The sequence below is a fragment of the Lepidothrix coronata genome, unplaced genomic scaffold, assembly GCF_001604755.1.
Source record: "Lepidothrix coronata isolate B3197 unplaced genomic scaffold, Lepidothrix_coronata-1.0 Scaffold215, whole genome shotgun sequence".
Classification (NCBI taxonomy): Eukaryota; Metazoa; Chordata; class Aves; order Passeriformes; family Pipridae; genus Lepidothrix; species Lepidothrix coronata.
The window spans coordinates 395,598-417,035 of NW_016690395.1; the positions used below are offsets into that span (position 1 = coordinate 395,598).

At 35.2% G+C, this 21,438-nt stretch overlaps 1 protein-coding gene across 2 annotated transcripts in view; it reads left to right on the plus strand.

Moving 5' to 3' along the window:
- GSTCD (glutathione S-transferase C-terminal domain containing) overlaps nt 1-21,438 on the plus strand; it is a 62,482-nt gene that overhangs the window by 4,710 nt on the left and 36,334 nt on the right. For both annotated transcript variants that reach the window (XM_017833531.1, XM_017833533.1), the window contains exons 2-5: nt 955-1,386; nt 2,622-3,083; nt 6,332-6,586; nt 7,334-7,427. In XM_017833531.1, the coding sequence (XP_017689020.1) occupies nt 976-1,386; nt 2,622-3,083; nt 6,332-6,586; nt 7,334-7,427 (1,222 nt within the window). In that variant the 5' untranslated portion in view covers nt 955-975. The remainder of the gene's footprint in view (nt 1-954; nt 1,387-2,621; nt 3,084-6,331; nt 6,587-7,333; nt 7,428-21,438) is intronic.

A 21,438-nucleotide genomic window follows, 5' to 3' on the forward strand; every position in this document is an offset into this window, starting at 1 on the left:
TATGTATATAAAAAACATTCTGACCTTCCTTAGCAATATTTAAATTTCTTTCTCTTATTGCACTAGAGGTGTCGTCTGTAACGCTTGCTGTAAGAGCCCCATCTAGTGTCTAAGGCTTTTCAATGCGAGCTGTGATTTGTAGGTTAATGGGCAATTCCACTGAGGAATGGAGCATTAAAATTATTGCATCAGTGCTTTATGTTAAACTGGTATGGAATATTGTAATAGGAAAAATGTAGTTTTTCCACCCACAATGAGGAAAATTAATTTTAGCTTTTAATATACTGAGAAGATATTAATTTCAGCTATGCTACTGTCATATTCAACTGCTTGAAGCAGTTGGGTGCTTGAGGTGTTCATGTAGCATTCGTGAAAGAAATGTTTATTTTCATATGTGTCCTTCAGTTATTATGTCACCAGGCTCTAGATTAATTTTTAATACAGAAACCAATATTATTTCCTATGGCCTAAATACCCTCTATAAATGCCTTTTAGCAGTTACAGAAAGACAAGTGTGTGTATTACAGAACTGACTGTTGTAGATGTGTGCTCAGGAACTTGCTTTTTTAATAATACATGGTTAATGTTGTGGGAGATTTTGAGTCAAAAAACCCCAAAAACCTTGCAATAAAATGTTTATGCACTTAAAAATTGAAAAGAAAACGTTTTCTTGTTTGTTTTGTTTGATGTCAGAAAAATGCTAAAACGTAAAATAAAAAAAGTACACAAATAATTTTCCTATCCATGATCTGTATGTGAAGAGACAATGTGTATGTGAAACTGTTTTTTCTCTCAAAAAGGGTCTGCGGTCCAAATATACAAGCAGGATGTCTGTAGTAGTGTCTTATGTTAAAATCAGTTGTAGCAGATAGTGGAAGAAACAGTGTTTTAAACCTTTTTTTGTTCTAAGTTCTGTATTCTTTTATGAATGTCGTGCTCTGATTTCTATTTCAGGAACTTCAACTCAGGAGGAAGATGAAAGATTGCGTCACTGAAGAACATTTATATTTGGCTTTTTCTCATCAGTACAGAGAGAGTATCTTTCCTCTTCATACATCTATCTCCCTGTTTTTGCTATCCTACTGTGACTGCAAATTATTTAAAATTTTCTTAGTGCCAACTGGCGAAGATGTGGGTGATCAGTGTGTGACGAAAAACCTCCCTGGCGATCTTGAGGTGCATTTAATCTCCAGGTGTCAGCTTCCAGAGGTTGTGCGGAGCTGCAGTTTACCTGCAGTTGTTGTGAAAGATGGCAAATTCTGCCGAGCTGGGCTTTCTGTTGTCTTAAGATATATAATACAGAAAACATACGAGGCAGATCCATCTAAAAAGGATGTTTTGGAACTCTTGGGCTTTAAGAAGACTTGCTTAAAAGCTTGTGCTGAAGTGAGTGCCTTTCTTTCTCTTAGATACATTAAAATTTTTTTTATTAGCATTAAGTACTCTGAAGTAGACTCAATATTGATGTAAACTAACTTCTTTTAGTGAGAAATTAAATTTGCTTAGTTTAGTCCCTCCTAGGTGTGGAATATTCTATTCCTGTCAGCCCATTCTCTAGCCTGTGTGGGCCCATGTGAAAAGCAGCTCTTTCATGGAGTTTTTTGACTGCTCTGCTCAACTCACTGTTGTCCTTGATGTGAGTGTAATCCATCACCCCCCTGCAGGTAAAGATGATCAAATAGGATAGGCCCCAGCATAGAGCCTTGAAGATTTCCACTGCTAACTGACCTTCAGGTAGCATGTGAACCATTAACCAACACTACCCTTTGAGTTGAGATTTCAGTCTATTTATCACATAGCAGTTTACTCATCTGACAGCTCATCCATCCAGACTTGCCTTCCTCGCTCTCTCAGGAGGTTGAGCTCCAGCCTGTCAGGATTGCTACATCCATGGTTGCCACTGATTACTGTGTCTCCAACCTGGTTCATTCGTGTTGGTGTGTAGCAGATCTGGAGGAGCACATCTCTGTGTTAGTGCACACAGTGCTGGTGTAAAGATGTTGTCCCTGACATCCTCCAGAAACCTCTGTAATCTTTTGGAACTGCTGGAGAGCTTCATTCTATATTTCAGAGAGCTGCAAAGTGAGTGAACGGAATAAGAAAAGAAAAGAGTTTAAAAATTGTAAAACCTTTAAGTACAGGTAATAAGAAAAAGAGGACAAGGATAACAGCATCAAAAAAATAAGTAATTTTTTTTAAGTGCTGTTCAGTTAGGCAAAAGTTTTTTTTGATGTTGCATATTAAAAACCCACTAATAATATAATGCATTTCTGAAAATAAATGTGCTCAAAATCTGTTTGGTGTAATTGGATCTTATTACCACCATTTGTAGAGATGACATATAGAAATTGATCACACCTTTGCTTGTCATGAGTTATGCAGCCACCCTAATATTACGTCAATAATAAGGAATAAAAATATGCTATACTGGATAACTGTTCATTCTGTTATGTATAAGGTTTAGCTTCCTAATTCTGCTGTAGCAAAAGTAATAGAGAATATCTGAGTTTCTAAGATTAACAAAGAAATCTGGAATTTCTTTCCTTAAAGTGAATGAAAACGTATCCTGGATTTCGTTTCTCTTTCTGTAGAGACATTAATTACATAAATTTATTTGACAGGTTAGCCAGTGGACCAGACTTTGTGAGATCAGCATTCCTCTGGCTGTGGAAAGGTTTTTGACGGCGTCTCCTGAGCACTGTCAGGCTATTCCTCCTGACATTTTACAGTTTGAAAGGAAGCTTGGAGAACCTGTCCGAGTACATAATGATGACAAAATTCGTAGGCAAAAACTTCAACAGCAGAAGGCAGGTGCCAAGGCTGCAGTGCCCATACTTGGTGAAGAAGCAGAAAGGGAATTAAAAGCAGGGGAAGTGCATGAGCATCCACCCCCAAGTTTGGAACTGAGTTTAGCTTTCTCCAAGCTGCTTGTCCAGGAAGCATCAGATGCAGTCAGCAGAGAGGCCTCCCACATCAGGAGAACAAAAACTTCTGACCTTCCGCTCTTGGACCACATCTTTGCAGAAGGGCTTTATTTTACTGTGGCAGATTTAGTGCTATTTCCATGCATCCATCAGTTCTTGGTAAGATGACAAATTCTCCAAATATTAACTAGTGTGTATGTATGTTTTTTAAGAATTTGAAAGTTGTAAAATATGTTATTTAAAACATATTATGGCATTTACAGTGTGACCTTAACCCAAAACAGAGGATATGTCTTTGTTTTTGTACAAACACAAAAACCAGGGATTGGTGAGTTTACTTTTAAATACGTAGCATATAAATACTTAGTAAACACCATTAGCTGTTAAATTAGCTGTTAAATTATACTGAAATATTTTGGTACCAAGTTGCCCAGAAAATAGTAATTTTAGAATACTGGTACAAGTGACTTGAGCTCAACTTCAAAACCAATTCTGGAGTGGGAAGAACTTCTGTGGCAAGACTGTGCAAGAGTCTTACTCAGCACAATCTGTATACTTAGTTTTGTAAGGATATACACACAGGAATGATTTAAGGAAATAACAGCTATGTCTTTATTTCCCATTACAATGAAATGATACAGTGAATTTGCCTGCCACCAGCATTCCTGCAGTTATGAGATTTATAGCTAAGCTGGTGTCTCTTGCCAGGAAGAGCTCTGAGTGAGGTTGGTATTGACATTTTGATTTTGCAAGTTGCTTTGCCAAATTTGCCTTATGGTGTTCGAAAACAAAGGGAATTCCTGGAGAAGATGCTGCTAGTCAGATTGAGAGAAACAATCTCTAATATCAAGATAGGGACTATCGAACATTAATAATGTGATAAATATCCACTTTATAACTTCTTTAGCCAATATCATAATCCTCAGTGTATTGATGATAGCAATACTGGAGTGCAGAAGTAGGTTAATATGGCTACCTCTGAATTAGGTTGATGAATTATTTTACAGAAATGGTTCTTAATTCACATCTGCTTTGTTTGTTTTGTGAATCACGTAATTGAAGATGAATGGCAACTTCTGCATTCATGATACTAAACAAAAGTATTAAGACAAAATGCTTTCCTACTATTTAAAAATCTTTAAAGTATTTCAAGCTTTGTTTTTCCAAGACCTTTTTAAATAAGAAGACCATAACTTTTTATAGTAATTTTTTGATTTACTGATGCTGGGCATGAGAAGGTTCTTGGATCAGATGCTTAATTGATTTCAGCAATGCAATTGAGATTGTTCTGTAGATGTACTGTGAGCAGCTGAGAATGATGTATTTATTTACTTTGTATGTGTGACCCTTAAAGCTCTGGTCAGCAGCTTATGGACTATATATTTTATAATACATTTGTGTAGATCATGCCAAGGGTTGCCCTAAAAACCTGGCCTTCAGTTTCATTTTTATCTGAATTACAAGAGCTCTCATGTTACTTTATTTCTCTTCTCTGATAAGTGATCATTTTCTAAGAAATTATACCTTGATTCCTACAGTTATCATTGAAATTGAGTAATGTGCATCTGAAAGCTTCTTGCAAGCAGTGAGTTGAAATTGCTCTTGATGGAAGTGCCAGAGTTTAATTGCGTATTAAAGTATTATTTGTCACTTGTATAACTGGACTTCCTGGGTTGTGTTTAAAAAAATCACTATAGTTGCATTTCCACTGATTTAAGGGTGTGAATAATAATGAAGTCTTCAGTGAGTATGTGTCTGGAAAGTAACACACCATAAATGTGAGCGGACCTGACTAGCTGATTGTAATTATAATTACCAAAAGTAAGATAATGAAGCTGAAGAGTTGTTTTTCATTACCTCGTTCCAATTCAGTTATCTTCCCGAGGTTAGCTTTGGTACACTTTCTATTAGTTGTAACTGCTGAAAATTAATAAAAGTGTAACAGAAGCTCAGTTCTTCATCTGGCAGAAACCACTCTTCAGTTTTTAAAATACAGTTTAGAACACTTGATAACAAGTGTAACAATGCCTCTTAGAATTGCTTTCCAAAAGACTTCTTCCTTAACTGAATTATTGTATCTTTGCCTGTGTTACTATTAGAGTATTAAATTAGATGCTTAAAATCACACAGTTCATCCTTCCTTTGCTCCTTTAGCTATTGCTAATTACTTTTGATTATCCTAAGCATGTTATAAACACAGCATGCAAGAGAGCTGCTTGAAATTTCACATCATTTCAAGTGTTCTTTACCAATTTCTACTTCCATACTGTGGACAGATATGTGGAGGAATGCTGCTTTTGCATGGCCTTTTCTGCCTTTTCCTGTAATCATGATTTTTAATTTTATGTTTAAAGCAGGCACACCATCACAAAGTAGTTCAGGTTGGAATAACTGAGGTTGGAGGGCACCTCTGGAGCTCATCTTGTCTAACCCCCCTGCTTAAAGAAGGGTCAGCTTGAGCCCAGGATCATGTCCAGTCATGTTTTGAGTGTGTTTCGAAGGATGGAGACTTCACAACCTCTCCTGTTAAGAGGACAATCTTCATTGTTTTGAAAAAGAAATTGATTTAATTTCATCAAATGCATCCTTTTTAAAAGTAACTGGACTTCATGTAAATTGTGATGTTGTGTAATTTTTTTAATATGTGCAACATATTCTTACTAAAGAAATTTTTTATTTTATTTTTTACACTTAAAATTCTAATTTCTATTAAAGGCCACATCAACTCATAATCATATACACTTAATTCACAAAAGAAATATACTGGTTACCATTATTGTATAAAATATGTAATTAAGATTGTAAAAAAGTCTGAATAAATACATGACTTTTAAAAAAAGAAATAAATTTGATTCACTACTACTAGAAAAAGTTGCAGACATAGTGAAAAGACTTCAGTAAAGAAGGAGGATAACGTATGCCTGTTTCGGTTTTGCTGTTGCCACATAGTGTAAGGTATTTCAGGCTTGCAGTTCCCAGCAAAATAGGTGTTGGTGGATGAGCTTTTGAGAACTTCAGGCTACTTATGGGAAAGAACAACATTCAGATGGTCTTGCTTAGAGTTCAGTATTCATGGCAAATCACTGCACTGGGTTTTTTTGTCTGACTACCAACCAAAATGAATCATTCCTATGTTAGGAAATGGCATGCAGTTAAGAACATTATTTAAATTGAACTTTTTTGTTGCTGATTGAAATTATGAATAACATTGGTCATGTAAATCTTTTCATCCTATTAAGCAAACAGGGGTTGCAGATAAAGTCTAAATGGCCAACTGGCAATTCTACCAGCAGTTTTATTACCATCATGCTATGAATACACATGCCTGGCATGGAGCTGAGCTCACTTCTGTAGTTCATGCCTTCTAGTGGCTTGTAGGAAGAAACCCTCCCATTTTATTTTTTCAGGTTTCCAGCAAGAAACAAGGCAGAAACCTGGTAAATTTACCACTGATATCCACTTGGTATCGAAGAGTTCAAGAAGTACCTGGAGTAAAGAAAGCTGCTGGCAAATGCAATATGGAGCTTCTCCAGCTTCCAGAGTTGATGTCTGCTCCAGAGGAACAGGCACAGGACTTCTCTTCAGTTCCTGATGAGTTAGAAGAGGAGAACGAAGACAGTCATTTTATAGGTGGTCCAAGGCCAACTATGACTAAGTTAATGGTAATTTAAGCTTTTTAATGAGTTATCATTAATAGCAATATTCTGCTTGATTTTTAGTAAGTAAAAGTTTATTGGAATTGTAGAAGCTAATTCTGATAGCCTTGAACAGTTTAATACATCTTGCTTTTCTTATATCTGATAAGCGTTGACTTAGAATTGATTTTACTTTTTCTTTCTCTTTTGATATTTGATCAACTCAGGAATTGAGGAAAGATAGGACTGCTGAAAGACCTGTCAGTAATTCAGAACAATCAAAGTAACTTTTTGTTTGCATTTTCATATTGTATTCATCTTTTAAAGATATTTATGAAAAGGATGACAAAAAACCCTGTTGCTTTTATGTTTGGCTTCATTATTCAACTCTTACTGTTGTTTTTTTTTTGCTATTTGTTAGAACTTTGAACATCTGGGAACTCTGTAATGAGTTTTGTTAAAGAAAACTGTCCATCATGTTCCATAACTCTCATTATTTTTTGCATAGAGGTTGACAACATTTCCTAAAAAATTAACAGGACTTTCTTGTGAAAATGAGAGAAATACATAATTTGAATCTCATATAATTTGACTCCCATATAATGTAAAGTCATTTGACTCTCACATAATGTAGAGTCATCTGCCTGTTTAGTTTCAGTTAGGCTGAAGGTGGTGTTGTTGATCTGATGCCAGTAAATTCAGTGAGAATTTTGATGCCAACTTTAGTGGTAAAGGATCAGGGTCTTAACTTATTTTTTTCTTACTTTCATGTAGGAAAATGGAATTGAAGCAAAGTTTTTTCCACATCCATGCCCCAACTGGACCCTAGACTGGACCAGTCTACCGTCTGCAGTCAGTCCTGGGGAAGGTAAGGGGTTTCTTGTACGTGTGTGCATATTTAACAGTGCTGCCTTCTGGTGAAGCCATTTAACTGTTTCCTAGGAAAATATGTCAATTTTCAACGTGTTTCAGAGCTCTGTGGAACAGGTAAGCAATTTTAAATCTGTTCTAAAATTCAGTCTGTTTCTGACACATGGTGACATGACTTCCCTCACAGGTCATCAACAGCTGCTGACCAAACTGGGAATAAAAAATTGACCTTGAATTCTGAACCATATTTTTCCCCACTGTTTCCTACTTTCCTAAACTTTTCTTTATACCTAGAATAGTAAACTACATTATGTTAATGTCCTTGGCACAAAAGTTGTACATGGACTGTGTCTCCCAAAGCAGCAGATGATGATTTTATTGTGATGAAAATAATAGTAATTAGCAAAGTTTGGTAGCTACATACTGAGTGGCACTTTTCCCTGCCCTGTAGGGACAGTTTGCTTTGCTGGATTGCAGGGCAGTTCTGTTGCCCAAGGGCTGTGGTTGTGCAGAAAAAAAACCTCCTGATTTATCACAACATTTATTGTTTTCATCACCGTTGTGAATATTGAATACCTCTTCCACTGTGCTGTAGAGTGTCCTCTAAAATGTCTTATGCATAATGCCAGACAGTAAGAAGTTAGTGAAGAGCTATACATTTACAAAAAATAATTCAAAATTACCTAACTGAATACAATCATGTATTCTTGTCCATGATATAAAAGCTGTAAAAATAAGGTAAAATTTCAAGTTGATTTCCTCTGGTTTGGGTCTGTGTGTAGTTCACAAAGCTGTGACAAAACTCACATGTTACCATTAGTAGATTTATATTTTATAGAAAGTGTCCATCCTTCTAACACTGTTTTCCTCTGGTTTTGTCCTGAGAGAAATGTTTACTGGGATGTGGCACACCCTGCTTTAGTTATAGATTCTTTCCTTTAGCATGGAAGAAAAAAAAACCAGAACAAAACCAAACTTAGATTTGCTTATGTCTATATTACATCATGCTTCTTCAGACTTATGTGGATGTTTTGGATTTATTTCTTGTGTTAAAATAGCCTTTGCAGTCTGCTGAAATGCTTGGGAGGATTATTTGTCTTGAATTTCTACGATAAGTTCCAGTATTTTGTCAGAAGTTAATGAACATTTTTGCTCCTTTCCAGTGTTCAGGGTTTGGGCTAATGTTTTAGTTCATGCTTTTGTCAAGATCTCTTCTCTTCTGTTTGAAAGAAAATTGTGAAAAAGATGCATAACATACAAAAACACATAATGAATATATATTTGGAAATTTTTTGTTGTAAGGAGGCTCTTGGACTTGGTTAGACTGTGGAGAAAAATCAGCTCCTGCTGTTTCCTGCCTGTGTTTCCTGCTTCCNTAATGAATATATATTTGGAAATTTTTTGTTGTAAGGAGGCTCTTGGACTTGGTTAGACTGTGGAGAAAAATCAGCTCCTGCTGTTTCCTGCCTGTTCTTCATGTTTCCTGAAATGGTTACTAATGACATTGATCTATGAAATTGATTTTCAATACAATTTTTGGGAAGTTTTGCTAGCTTAACAAGGTGCTGAGAGAGAGATTTCAGCTTCCTTCACTCAAGATCACAATAATGCTGATGCCATTTTCTGATTTAGGGAAACTCCAGATGGTTGTCTGTTTAGTCCAGGAGCAGCAGAGTCACACAGGACAAAAAGACATTTCCTGATGTGAAAATTGATTTTGCTTTTCAGTTGGATGCATCTGCATGCTTGCCTTTGCTGTTCTACGTGCTACTGTTCTCTGTTTCATGATTCTTTTCCTAATGCAGCCTAATCATTGTTATATCAATTGAATTCTCAATATTTTACTGCTAAATCCTACCTGGCATGCTCAGAAAATAGTCACTGGTTCTCTCAGGGTTTTAAACTGGATCTGAGAAATGCAATTCAAGCTTTCAAACAGATTACCCCTATAACTGGTAAATAAATTTCCCCTTACTAATGTTGATAGAAAAAGTAGAGAATGTTTCAGTTAAAACTCCCTTTGTTTTTCTTTATCCACAGTACATTTAATTTGCCAGCAAATCTTAATTTAATAGCATGCGTGGTATACTTTCTTTGCTCACAATTTGTGTTATATGTATGTAGAAGTTCTGGGATTGAATGATTTAGTCTGTTTGTAAGTAATTAGACCACCTTGCTGTCACAGCTATTTACTACAGAAAAGAATTACAGATGATTGCAGTTTTAACGTATTATTTAGATTATACATTTAAGATGGTTCAGTTTTTTTGATGAGGATTATTTACTGTTGCAAAACTAAAGATTTTCACATCATGACTTGCATTTCATTTGCTTAGTCATATTTCTGAAGCAGAATGAGATAGAATAGAATAGACTATTTCAGTTTGAAGGGACCTGTAATGATTGTCAAGGCTAACTGCCATAACACTGCAGGGCTGACCAAGTTAAATTAGGTTGTTGTTAAGGCATTGCCCAAATGCCTCTTAAACTGGCAGGCCTGAGGCATCACCACCTCTCTAGGAAGCCTCTTTCTTTCTTTGACCACCCTCTCAGTAATGAAATGCTTCCCAATGTCCAGTCTATACCTTCCTTGGTGCAGCTTTGAACCACTTCCATGTACAAACCTCTGTTAGTTCTAGTCCGGATGCAATTTATAAAAGGTATGTGATTGACCAAAATGGAGTCATGTTTACATTTTAGATATCCTCCAACTTTTTAAATTTCTGCTGTTACTTCCAAAATGTATGGCTTGTACAGTTGTGTGTATTGAGATGTGAATCTATAAGGCTCTGTGAGCATCTGGACTGTATTTGAAAGAATATATCCCGTTGTATAGTATCTTCATGCCTTCTGTAACTGTTGATGTTCTAGGATACTGTAGTTGTCGAGTTGTTCTTACAAACTTTCCCATTTTAAAGGAATCTAACACAAAATATTTCATTTATTTAAAAATGTATTGTAAATGCTGTTTTCTCTTCTAGTTGACTGTATAAAAACTTGGCCAGTACTTTATTTTTCCAAATCTATGTTTAGGTCAGAAATATGTTGTTATTGTTTATTAAATACAGAAGCCAGAATACCTCAGCACTTTGTTGTTTCTTCCAAATCACATAGTGTGTAAAGACTTATCCCCAAGCACACAAATCAAGTCTGTCTGGCTAAATATATATCTTGATATTGAAAAAATAATTAGTGTAAAATCTCAAAAGAATTTCTAAGTTATGTTAGAGGCAAATGCTTGTATGCCATTGATATATTTATTGAAATACTTACTTGCAATAAATACTTCAGTTGGCAGTAGACACAATCCAGAAGTTCTAACCAAACTCAGTACTTGGTTGTGTTGAGTTTTCCATAGAAGTAAAGGTACATGTTGTTGTCAATATGTACAAACAATAAAAAGAGGGTGGCAGGTCAGAATATGTAAATATAGGTAGTCACAGGAAAGGAGGGAAAGAGAGACAGAGAAAATGAGACAGAAGGAAAATGAGATACATCAGTACAAGGAAATAATTGCACGATGTATGTCATTATAGAAAGTGTTTTCACCTTTTTCCCTGGCAAGGCAGTGGCTGAAATTTTGGGAAGAGGTGCTTGTTGAAATAAAAATGAATGGAAATAGTGTGCTACTGCTGATTAAATGTGAGGTCTGGGAAAGAAAGGATTATATTTAATTAGATTTGTGAGCAATAAAGAAATGCAACATCTTTTCTGTGGTTTCACTGTTCATATTAGGCAGCAGTAGAAAGAGGGTTTATAATCCTTTTTGGAACTTCAGTCAGTTGTGCAGTCTTTGCTTGTGTTCCTGGTCCTAAGTGTATGAAATCATTCATTGTCTTCAGGTTAATTTCCTACCAGCTGCAAAGACTTTGTGGATATTAAGATCAGTTTGACTGGTTATGATTAGGGGTGCTTCCTTTAGGCTCACCCAAAGCACATTAAAGGGAGTGGGAAAGTGTGTCAGTGTGGGGTTGGACAGTGATAACCCTTGTCACTGCTTTATTATTCTGATGATATATGGAGTCTTTGGTACTGTCATGTTTTTTCATCAAACATTGTGTTCATTGGGAAACAAAAAAGAAAGTTTTTTTTTTTCACAGGAATCTATTTTTTTCTCTAAAACAGCTTTTTATTTATTGGTGTGAAATTCAAGAGTGAGAAATAACTGACCCTCAGTTTCACAAACCCTTACTTCTTTTCTCACGAGTTGAAGTACTTGTTAAGCAGAAAGTACTTTATGTTCTTCATTTGTGGTATCTTGTTCTGAAATTAACCATCTAGACTGACAGAATGCATGTGGTGCTATTTACTTATGAAGGTAGTGGTTAGTTGTGAACAAATTTATGCTATTCTTTCCAAAGAAACTGCTCACAGAATGAATGTAGCAAGTAGGAAACTACATTCTGTGAGCTTGTAGATGATGCTCTCTTCCTTATGAAAATATTTTTTCTTGAATGAAGGCATTATAGTAGGTCAGAAAAAGATCTCCTTAGCTGAACTGTGACTTACTGTCAGGTGAAACTGGAGAGACCACTGTGCTTGCACAGTAGGAGATAGAGGGGTCAGTTACAAAATATGTGAAGACTTTGAGGTGAAGGAAGTCTGTTTAGAAAACTGTAGGCAGATAAATAAAGTTAGATCAAAGTAAGTGATTGCATTTTACTAATGCAGTTTGCTCTTACCAATCAATGGAACACATGTAGCCCTTTAACTTTGTGGTTGGTCCTAAACAAATTCAATGGTTTGTATATAAATACAGTTCCCAGTGAATCATGTCAAGTATATAACATGCTTCAGTATTTTTAGTAAGAAATGGATTCCTAGTATTGAATTGACTGGGACAAGTGTTTTGACTTCTGGAGGTGAAATTTTCTATGTGCAAATTTTAAAAAGCCCATATGGAAGATGGAAAGCCTTTACGTGTTCTGTGTCCAGCACATAGGAAAGGGTGTTAATCCATTGCAAGGCTGCATCCTTGCCTAGCTGAAGACAAAATGACTCTGATCAAGTTTGTTTGATTTATCCTTGCTTTGTGATCAGTAGCAAGTTGATGGCTAAATTAAATTGCTATATAAAGCTGTCACAGAAAGGTTGGCCTGAATAAAATGATACCCTGACTGATGCATGCCCCTTATTTGCATTCCAGTCTTCAGACTTTTGAGAAAGTTGCTAGGTTTTTAGAATGCTTAGCTTTTAAAATGAGACAAAATTTGGAAAGCCCAACATCTACTTTCAGTGAAAAGGCTGTCCCTTAAATCATTGTTGTGAAGAGACTTGTTAACCTTGATTTATAAGCCACAGAATAATTAATACTATACTGTAAATATGAGTTGTTGGTTTTTTTTTCAATTTGGAGAGGGAGGTGAAAGGAAGCAGCATTCAGGAAATAGAGATATATAATATTGAAAAAGTTGCCTTTCTGTTGTCTTCTTTTTCTAAATAATTTATGTCAGCTGAGAATTTGTTCTTCTAGTGTGCATAACTTATGAATTAAGGCATCAGCTGATTTTTCTACAGTTGAGATAAGGTCTCTGGTCTTTCTTTGAAGACTAAATATACAAATAGTTGTGAGGCTACTTTTAAAATTCATGTACCTGTTTAGTAGGGTGTTGTTTTGTAAAATGACTTCTCAGGTCCCCAAACTCTCCCCAGCTCCTCCTACCCTCCTGCCTTTCCCAATAACTCTTATTTTCTTTTATCTGGTCAGGATCTGAAATACGAATCTAGTAATGCCTCTGTACTGTTTCTTTGTATCAGTAACATTTTTTAAACTCATCAGTTCATACATTTTAAAGCTAGATAGATGGTATGATCATCTGTACCTGTCTCCTATCTGATTCTGGCTATAAGCTGAGTTTGTAATTGCTTGAATATTAATGTTAAAAAGATACCTGGTTGAAGGAAGAGTGGCAGGTTCACATTATGATTTTAGTTCTCCAGAATGGAGATTAAACTAGATGAAATTAGATATTAGAGACTTAATCTAGATAAACTAGATGAAGTTAGATATTGTAAAGTGAAAGAATAATTTTGGAAGGATACCAGTTTTAAAAAGAGCTTCTGTTAAACTTATCAGGTGGATCAACAAGAATAAAACAAAGTTTACACTTAGAGTTTAGAAACATCTTCAAAACTGAAGTACCTTTGAATAACACAGGCTGGAACAATAACACAGAACAGTGTTACAGTTCTGTGGAATTAACTGGATTAAACAGTCTTAGTGGTGTACCAGACAACAACCCTGAAGGATCAATGTTAGCCTCAGCTTCCAGAACTGGTATTAAATAAAGGATACTTTAATATAGTGTGACCTCTCAACAGGGAAAGAAGAAAATTTTGAAAATTTTCTAGCCCTCATCATAAACAAAATTAGTTTTAATTAAAGGAACAGCACTTAATGATGTAATTATCTTCTAACCAATTTAAAAGTTTGTGACTTGGTGTCCATGTTAAAGTTGTTTGTAATTGCTCTAGAACTGACTAACATAATAACTGTGGAATAAATGCTGTATTAGATGCAGTTATATGATAAAAAATTGTTGTCAAAATTGATTCAATATATTCAAGTTGTTTCTAGAATTGTTTTGTGAGGATAGGTCATTGTGAGGATAGGTCATAGGTCACTGCTTTTTATGTTGGTATTATCTTTTGAATATTTAGACTTGAGAGATGCTTTCTGAGTTGAGAATACATGGTGCTTAAAAATCAAAGCTGGTTTAGGGAATCTGATATTTTATTAACATTTTTGCTAATCAGGAGATGCAAATTACGTGTTTTACTTTAAATGTTAAAAGCAACTGTATTTTTTAAAATTAGATCCAGACAGTCATTTATTCTGTAAAACAAAAAGAGTTAAAAGAAACACTTTAAAGTTCTCTATTTCCCTTTCAAGCCTGTCAGAACTTTTTAAAAGACTTTGAAGATTTTTTTTTAAGAGTTTTTTTAGCCTATTTCAGTATCTCAGGCATCCTGAAGCAGGAACTCATCCTTCTTCTTCAACTGATTTTTCCATATCAGACAGCTCTTTGCCTGTAAGCCACATGGGTAACAATCCAAGGGAAACTCAACTGAAGCTGCTTCTCATTATCTCCTTAAAGTTACAGTTTTGCTGCACTCATTTAAATAAGTTTAAACCACATTTATGTGTGTATTGTATTTTGCAGTTCAAGATCTGGAAAAACTTGTGATGGCAATAAAGTCAGATTGCCTCATATTCTTGATAAACACTTGAGATGTAAATCATTTTTAGTAACAAAGAGAAAGGAAAATGCTTATTTTTCAATATAGATAACATGGGTGTTTGAAGTGATAAATATAAGAAAATGGAAGTTTATTACTTTGATTTCACTCTTCTTTTACGTGGCTTGTTGAGGATTCTTGAAAAACTTCAGATTTCATATGTGACTTCTTTGGATCTTTTGACTGTTCAGGGATATAACATTGCACAGTTGGTCTGAGGACAATTTTGATGGAAGGTTGAATGCAATTACTAATTTTTGGACAAAAAATTCTTTATGTGTAGCTGGAAGTAATAACTTAGACATGCCACCAAACCAGATAACTCATCCATGATAAGGTACACTATTTCTCCTACTTTGTGCTCCTCCTCCATTTTTTGTTTGAGATTGTCTTAGTTACCAAGCACAACAAGGGAAGGGAATGAATTATTTTATATTTTTAAGATACCTATTTGGAGATAGAAGGCAAAGCTATATGACTAAGTTAAATTAGTATGAATAATGATTTTAGGCACAATGTTTTACTAAAATGAATACTTTTCTTTGAAAACATAGATGGTTTCTACGCCTCATGAAATCAGTGCATATGCATTATGAGGGATACGAGTTCAGTACATTTATGTTTGCTTGAAGTCTGTTGCATTTTTTTGTGATAGTTTGATCTAAATGACATGCTTGCAGCCTCTGAAATATTCAAAATCTGCAAAGGAAAAACAACAGTTGCTAGTGTTATTGAAAATCATACTAGAATAATACCAAGTTCTAACAGCTGCATTTTGATTCAGTTAGGACACATTCTCCTTGGTGTTTGGCCTATTCTGTAAAATATTGTTGTGGTGAGGGTGATTGGTGGACTTTCATATGACTGATAATCATACTGAAAAATGTCACATTTGTTTTTAGTGCCTTGCTTTGTGGAATAAGTGTAAGCCCTCAGAGAATTTCTGAAGCCTTAATACTTCATATTGAATATCTCCTACAACAGGAGTTCAGGATTTGATGAAGTCTAATTCCTAGAGGTGTGATTTTACAGTTCACAAGTCCTTGTTAATTATGAGTTTATTAGGTTTCTGAGAGATTTGTTTTGTAAAATACAGTATATAAAGTTCAATGTATGCTTTTTTTAGTCCTGTTGTGGTTTGTGTTTGTTTTCTGAACATACATAAAGATTAAAATTAAATGCTGCAACTTGCCAGTTGAAATGTTTTACAGATATATGATTTCGGTACTGAAGGCAATTCTTAATGATTAGTTTTTGTAAATTCACAGTAGTCTTAGTTTTGATGGTTAAATTGAAGCATGTTCTTGATTAATCCAGAGTGAACTTTTATGAAGTGTCTGCACTTGACAGTCATTGGCCTAAACTGACTGTATCTAGATAGAGTTTGAGTGTGATCTGCCCTAGAGAGAAAAAGGAGTTTTATTCGTTAGACTATGAGGGTTTCTTTCCTTCTTTTGTCTCTAAAATTCTCAAACACATGGAAAAACATAAGACCCAAAACCACTAAGTCATAGATGCCTAGAGATATTTTTTAACAGAATTGTTAAATTAATTTTCCATATCTTAATCAGAAATCTTTAATGAATGTTAAATAGCCTGCTATGTAACTCTGGTCTTTGTTTCATTTGAACTATTTAATCTTTCTTTTCCTCCTGATATCACTGTAGTGGAGTTTACTAGTTTCTTTCTGTCTTTTAAATTTCTATATTCCTTGTTCATGGGATAGCAGAGCCCCAAAATTGTATTATTTATCTCTTAAGCCAGAGGTTTAGAGATTAAGTTTGTGCTTAGTACTCCGTAGTGTAGAGGTGCAGGTCATTGGAATATTACTACAGAGGAATGAAGGAATGATGATCCATTCTAACAATTATGGTTTGGAACTGTGTCCGGCAAAAATCCAGGACAGATGATTAATGTGATTCAAAATGACATTTTCTGCTGAACCTGGCTCAAAATCGGGGTATTTCGAGGGAAGAGGAATTATATAGAAATTTATCTCCTTTAATAGTCAATAAGGTGTACTCAGGAGTGATGCTGTGGTACAAAGTGTCACTTCATAGGGAAGACAGTGATGACACATTTCTTTCTCCTTTTTGTGCGTGCTGCTGGCCCTCAGAAGGTCCTCGTGGCAGCTGAATAACTAGTTGTCAAAAAATCCACCCGTTTCAGAACTTCAGCGAAATATAAACAGTTAATTAGATGGAGGAATTCTGCGGGTTTTGTTCATGTTCTCTTGCTTGCCTCTGGTGAGGTCAAAATTGACTTTGTCTGCCACTGTGAGGAAGAGCTAAATAAATGCCTGTTCCAGGAGTTTCGCTCTTTGCACTAGCAGATGTGAACTTTCCAACTAAGTGTATCAAGTGTTCAAACTTCCAGCCTATTTATTTTTGTACCTCATCCAGTTTTAATTCGGTATGCACTTAATCTTTTATCATGCTTTTGTAATGATGTCCTGGTTTTGAAATATAAATTCCTTTAAAAACTTTTGGGTACCATCTAAAAAATTGTAAGGATGTGTAAAGAAATCCTGTCCTGTTTCCACATACAGAAGTGAAACAGATTGCTTTTACCTCTATTGGGCCAATATTTCACTTTTTGAAAGATGTATTAACTTTCTAAATATTTTAATTAAATGTTGTAGTAATTAATTCCATATGTATTATCATACTTCTAATAATTAGAAAGATTTAGGAGGAGAAGGAGTTAACACCCATGTGTCTCCAAATATTCTGAATATGCTATTTGATAAAAAGTTAAATTGTTGATGACATTAGTCTTCATAAATTTTTCCCAGAATATACTAATATCTTAGTATTTCCAGTTGCTATATGATTTAAATTGATCTTCTGTAGCAAAAGAGGTACTTAATCTGCTTCAATATTCTGGTATTTCTTGCCGTAAAGTGTCTTCTCTGCTTGCTTGAAGGTTGTTCTTTAAGTTTTCTCATTAGATTTAAATCCCAGCTACATTGATGAGTGGTTGTACAGCTTGTGTCCTTTAGGTCTTTTGTGTGTTGTCCATTTGCCGCTTCCCAGGATATGGGGATTCATAATTCACATAGTTATGTAGCATAATGAACTCAAAGATTTAAAGTTAGGGATTTTTTTTACTTTTCTTTGCAGTATTTTTATAGGTCACTTACATCGTTGTTTTGTACCCATTGTAATTGAGAGACGGCTGAGTTTTAAATTTATCAGCTCAGTTGTTAAGTGAGCAGGACTGTTCTCTGTGTTTCTGCTACAAAGTCGAAGCAGTCCTTTCAAACAGAGGCATCAAGAGACCTTCAATACCTCTGCAACAGCATTTTGACTTTTTTACTTTCTTCAGAGTGTAATGTTGAGCTGTGCAATCTGTCTCTCAAGAGCAGAATGAGAATTTTTTCTTGGCTGTTTCACCACTGAACTCGTGTGTGACTTCTGAAGGTTAAAATCTTCACAGGCCACAGGAGGGCAGCAGAATGTCTTTGGATATGGAGCTGTACTTGGATGGATGGAGCTGTGCTCTGTGACTAAGGGGTCACCCAAGAGAAAGGTGCTTTTTAAGTGGCAATTCTCAGCTCAGTAACCTCTAATCCCAAAATTTCGGATGACCTTTTGGAAAAAGTGATTTACAGCATTTTTTTAACTCTTCAAATTAGAGTTGATGATTTAACAGTTGAGCTATTAAATTATGTTAGAGTACACCTAAAAGCAAAAATTGCAGAGTCTCTTGTGCTAGGTGCTATGTAAACACCTTCTGCCTTGGATGTTTTCAAGTCTAAGAAAAGATGTACAGAAATTGAGGGAGGGAGAAAGTTGATCAGCTCAACTTCTGCTGGAGTTTTATATTCTTTGGGATAAAGGAATAATACTGAGAAGATATTTGTAAGAAAATGAGGAGCTTAATGGAAATTTCCAGCAATTTTTTCCTGGCTTACAAGTAACAACATGAGAAGATTTATGCAAGGGATTAATTTTTTTTTTTTTTAGTTGATCAATAAAGCCTGCCGTAGTTCAAGGGCCAATGTTTTGTTAATTAAAAAACATGGTAGCTTTGAAGGTTGGGTTATGGCTGGAATTCAGAGGAAAGGGAAATAATTTGTTTAATATGTTACAAGAAAATACAGACAAATAAAAGAATGTAAAGCAACTAACTAGTAATTTACTAATTTTTTGTTTTGTAGCAACACAGTGAGCCCATAAGAATATGTGACACTCTTCATTAGGAAGTGAGGAAAGTAGTCAGAATGTGAAGAGCTGTCTAGCCTAAACAAACATTTGAAAATGAATGCCAGAAACAAGTCACAAAAGATTCTCTCTCTTAATTGAACCTCTTATGACTTCTCTTCCTGATGTAATCTTGCTTTCAAAAATATAGTCGCTGGGAAATTACACAGAAGTTAAGATCAGAAGATTAGCTAAATGTAAGAAGGAAGGTATAATTTCTGTACTTGAGCACAGAAGAGACTGCAGCCTAAAAAAAAAAATGAAACTGAGCCTGAGTGCATCTCTTTCTCCTCTTCCTTGGTAACAAAATGCTGCAAACACTTCAAATGAGTTTATATAATGTTCTCACTGAAGTTTATTGACACACATATTTTGTTGTGGGAATAAGTTCTTTAAAAGCATTATTTCTTACTTATTTGTGAGGGAAGTAAAAATGCTTCATAGATGATTTAATTTTTTTTTTTTCTGTAATGGTCTTTGGAGAACCCATTAGATTATTTGTAGATTATTGTGAAAAAATAATTCAAACTGTATTCTTAATTCACAGTTTCTTGTTTTACTTGATTATTGAAACTCTATTCATCTCTCTTACTTAGTATTTAATATCTTTAAGAAGTTATTGCTCAGGCTACTGGTTGTTTCCAAAGTTTGTGATTACCCAGATTTTATGTCATAAATTATCATAATAAATAAAATAGACGTTTATTTTGTGATTAATAAACTAGACAGTTTCCTTCAGAAATGTAGGCAAATGGGTTTTGAACAGCTTTATTTTCCAGTGTCAGAGTTCAGTACATTGCAGGTATGGGTCTGCCTCCTGGTACTGTCAGAATCAGCAGTGAGGTACTGGAAGTTTTGTGCAGCATTAGTGAGTTTCTGTAAGCTCCTCACTGACCTTTTATGAGGTGTTTATGGATCGCAGCATATTTCATCCAGGCAATGCAATAGACCTGTGCATATAAAACATACCTTGAACAAGGTGTTTGTGCTGGTGGGTACTGAAAGGTAAGTGTTGTGCGAGTGGCTACACGTATCTTCTTCTTCCATCCCTCGATCTTTTGTATGTGCGGAGTTGAGGTACAGAATTTGTTTCCAATCCATAAATCACTTGTGACAAAATACGAGTTAGGGAGGTATTTTTCTGTGTCTTGAAGTTACTTATGGCTTCCATCTGCACTTCCACTGTTTTTAGATATCCGTGTTAAGAACCATGAATGCATTACTTGATTTGGATACAATTTTACACTGGATATGGTTAGGAGTTTTACTTTGGCTCTTCCTGACAGCAAGTTTTTATGCACAGTTGTTCATCTAATCAGCAATTTCAAGGAAGACAGCACTGCTGTGTTTAGGAAAAAACCCCATAAACTTAGTAGTGTTAAAAAAATAAGGTAAAATTACTTTGTTATGAATGATTTGTAATCTGTTCTGAATAGTTTGATACTTTCAAAGCTTTTAATTACACAAAGGAAAGGCCAGATTACTGTATGTTTAGTGTTTTAGTGAAGGTGGTATTCATTATTTTGTGCTTGAAATGCATCTTCTCCAGATGGTCTGGAAATGCTTCTAAAAAGTTAATTTTTGGTGCATGTCTCATGTCAAATTTCTGGCATCCTACCATAGCAATATCAAAAGGAATTCACATCCTTTAAAAGCTTTCAAAGTATTGAAGAGCAACGGGAAGTAGGAAGTTCAGCTGTTTGTAGAATTATTTTGTAAGTGTAGAAGAAATGGAGAATAATCTCAGAATTAAAATCAGTTAAACCTAATCTGAAGTAATAAAATTTGTCCCCTCTTAGTGTGGAACATTGACCTAAAAGTCAAGATACAACGGAGAGAGATATGATACTTTTATTTTATTTTATTTCAGTATATACTTTAAAACTTTTGCAGGTCTATCACAGAGATGTTGGTCTTTGTGTGGATGTTTAAATGGCTTATGTAACTATTGAGAGCAGTTGAGGTATTATTCTTGTAGTCACTCCATCAGCGCACCCTACCTGGAACTTTCTAGTGTGTCTAATTGGTGAAGTGCTCTTAAATCTGTTTAAATGCTTTTGAATATCCCGTTTACAGATCTTTTGTGTGTTCTTGCATTTTTAGAGATGAGACGTAAGAAAAAAAAGAACATCCCCACACCCCAAGGAGTAAGATACTTCTTACCAGTATAAACTGTTCAGGCTGCTTCCCTGAAGCTCAAATGGACAAAGTTCTTATCTTGGCTCTTGGTTACATTGCATGTCTTCTGCAGGATTTCATTTGTTAGGAACCAGAGGATACTGAAAAAAGCAAAAATGCACTCTTAAACCTCTCTCTGTTTTATACAAACGCTCCTTGCTGTCCTAAACTTTGTACTTGATATTTTTAAGGCTGCACCAAACATCAGATCAGGTTGTAAACGGTTCTAGGCTGGACGTGTGATGTTCAAGACTGCATATGGAAACTGGCTTTCTTTCCCTATCCTTCCTCACTTAAGACATGGGGAAGTATTGGTATATGTGACGGACTTTCATGAGCTGGCATTTCATGCTGCATCCTGGATGGGTACATGTGTTTCAGTACAAG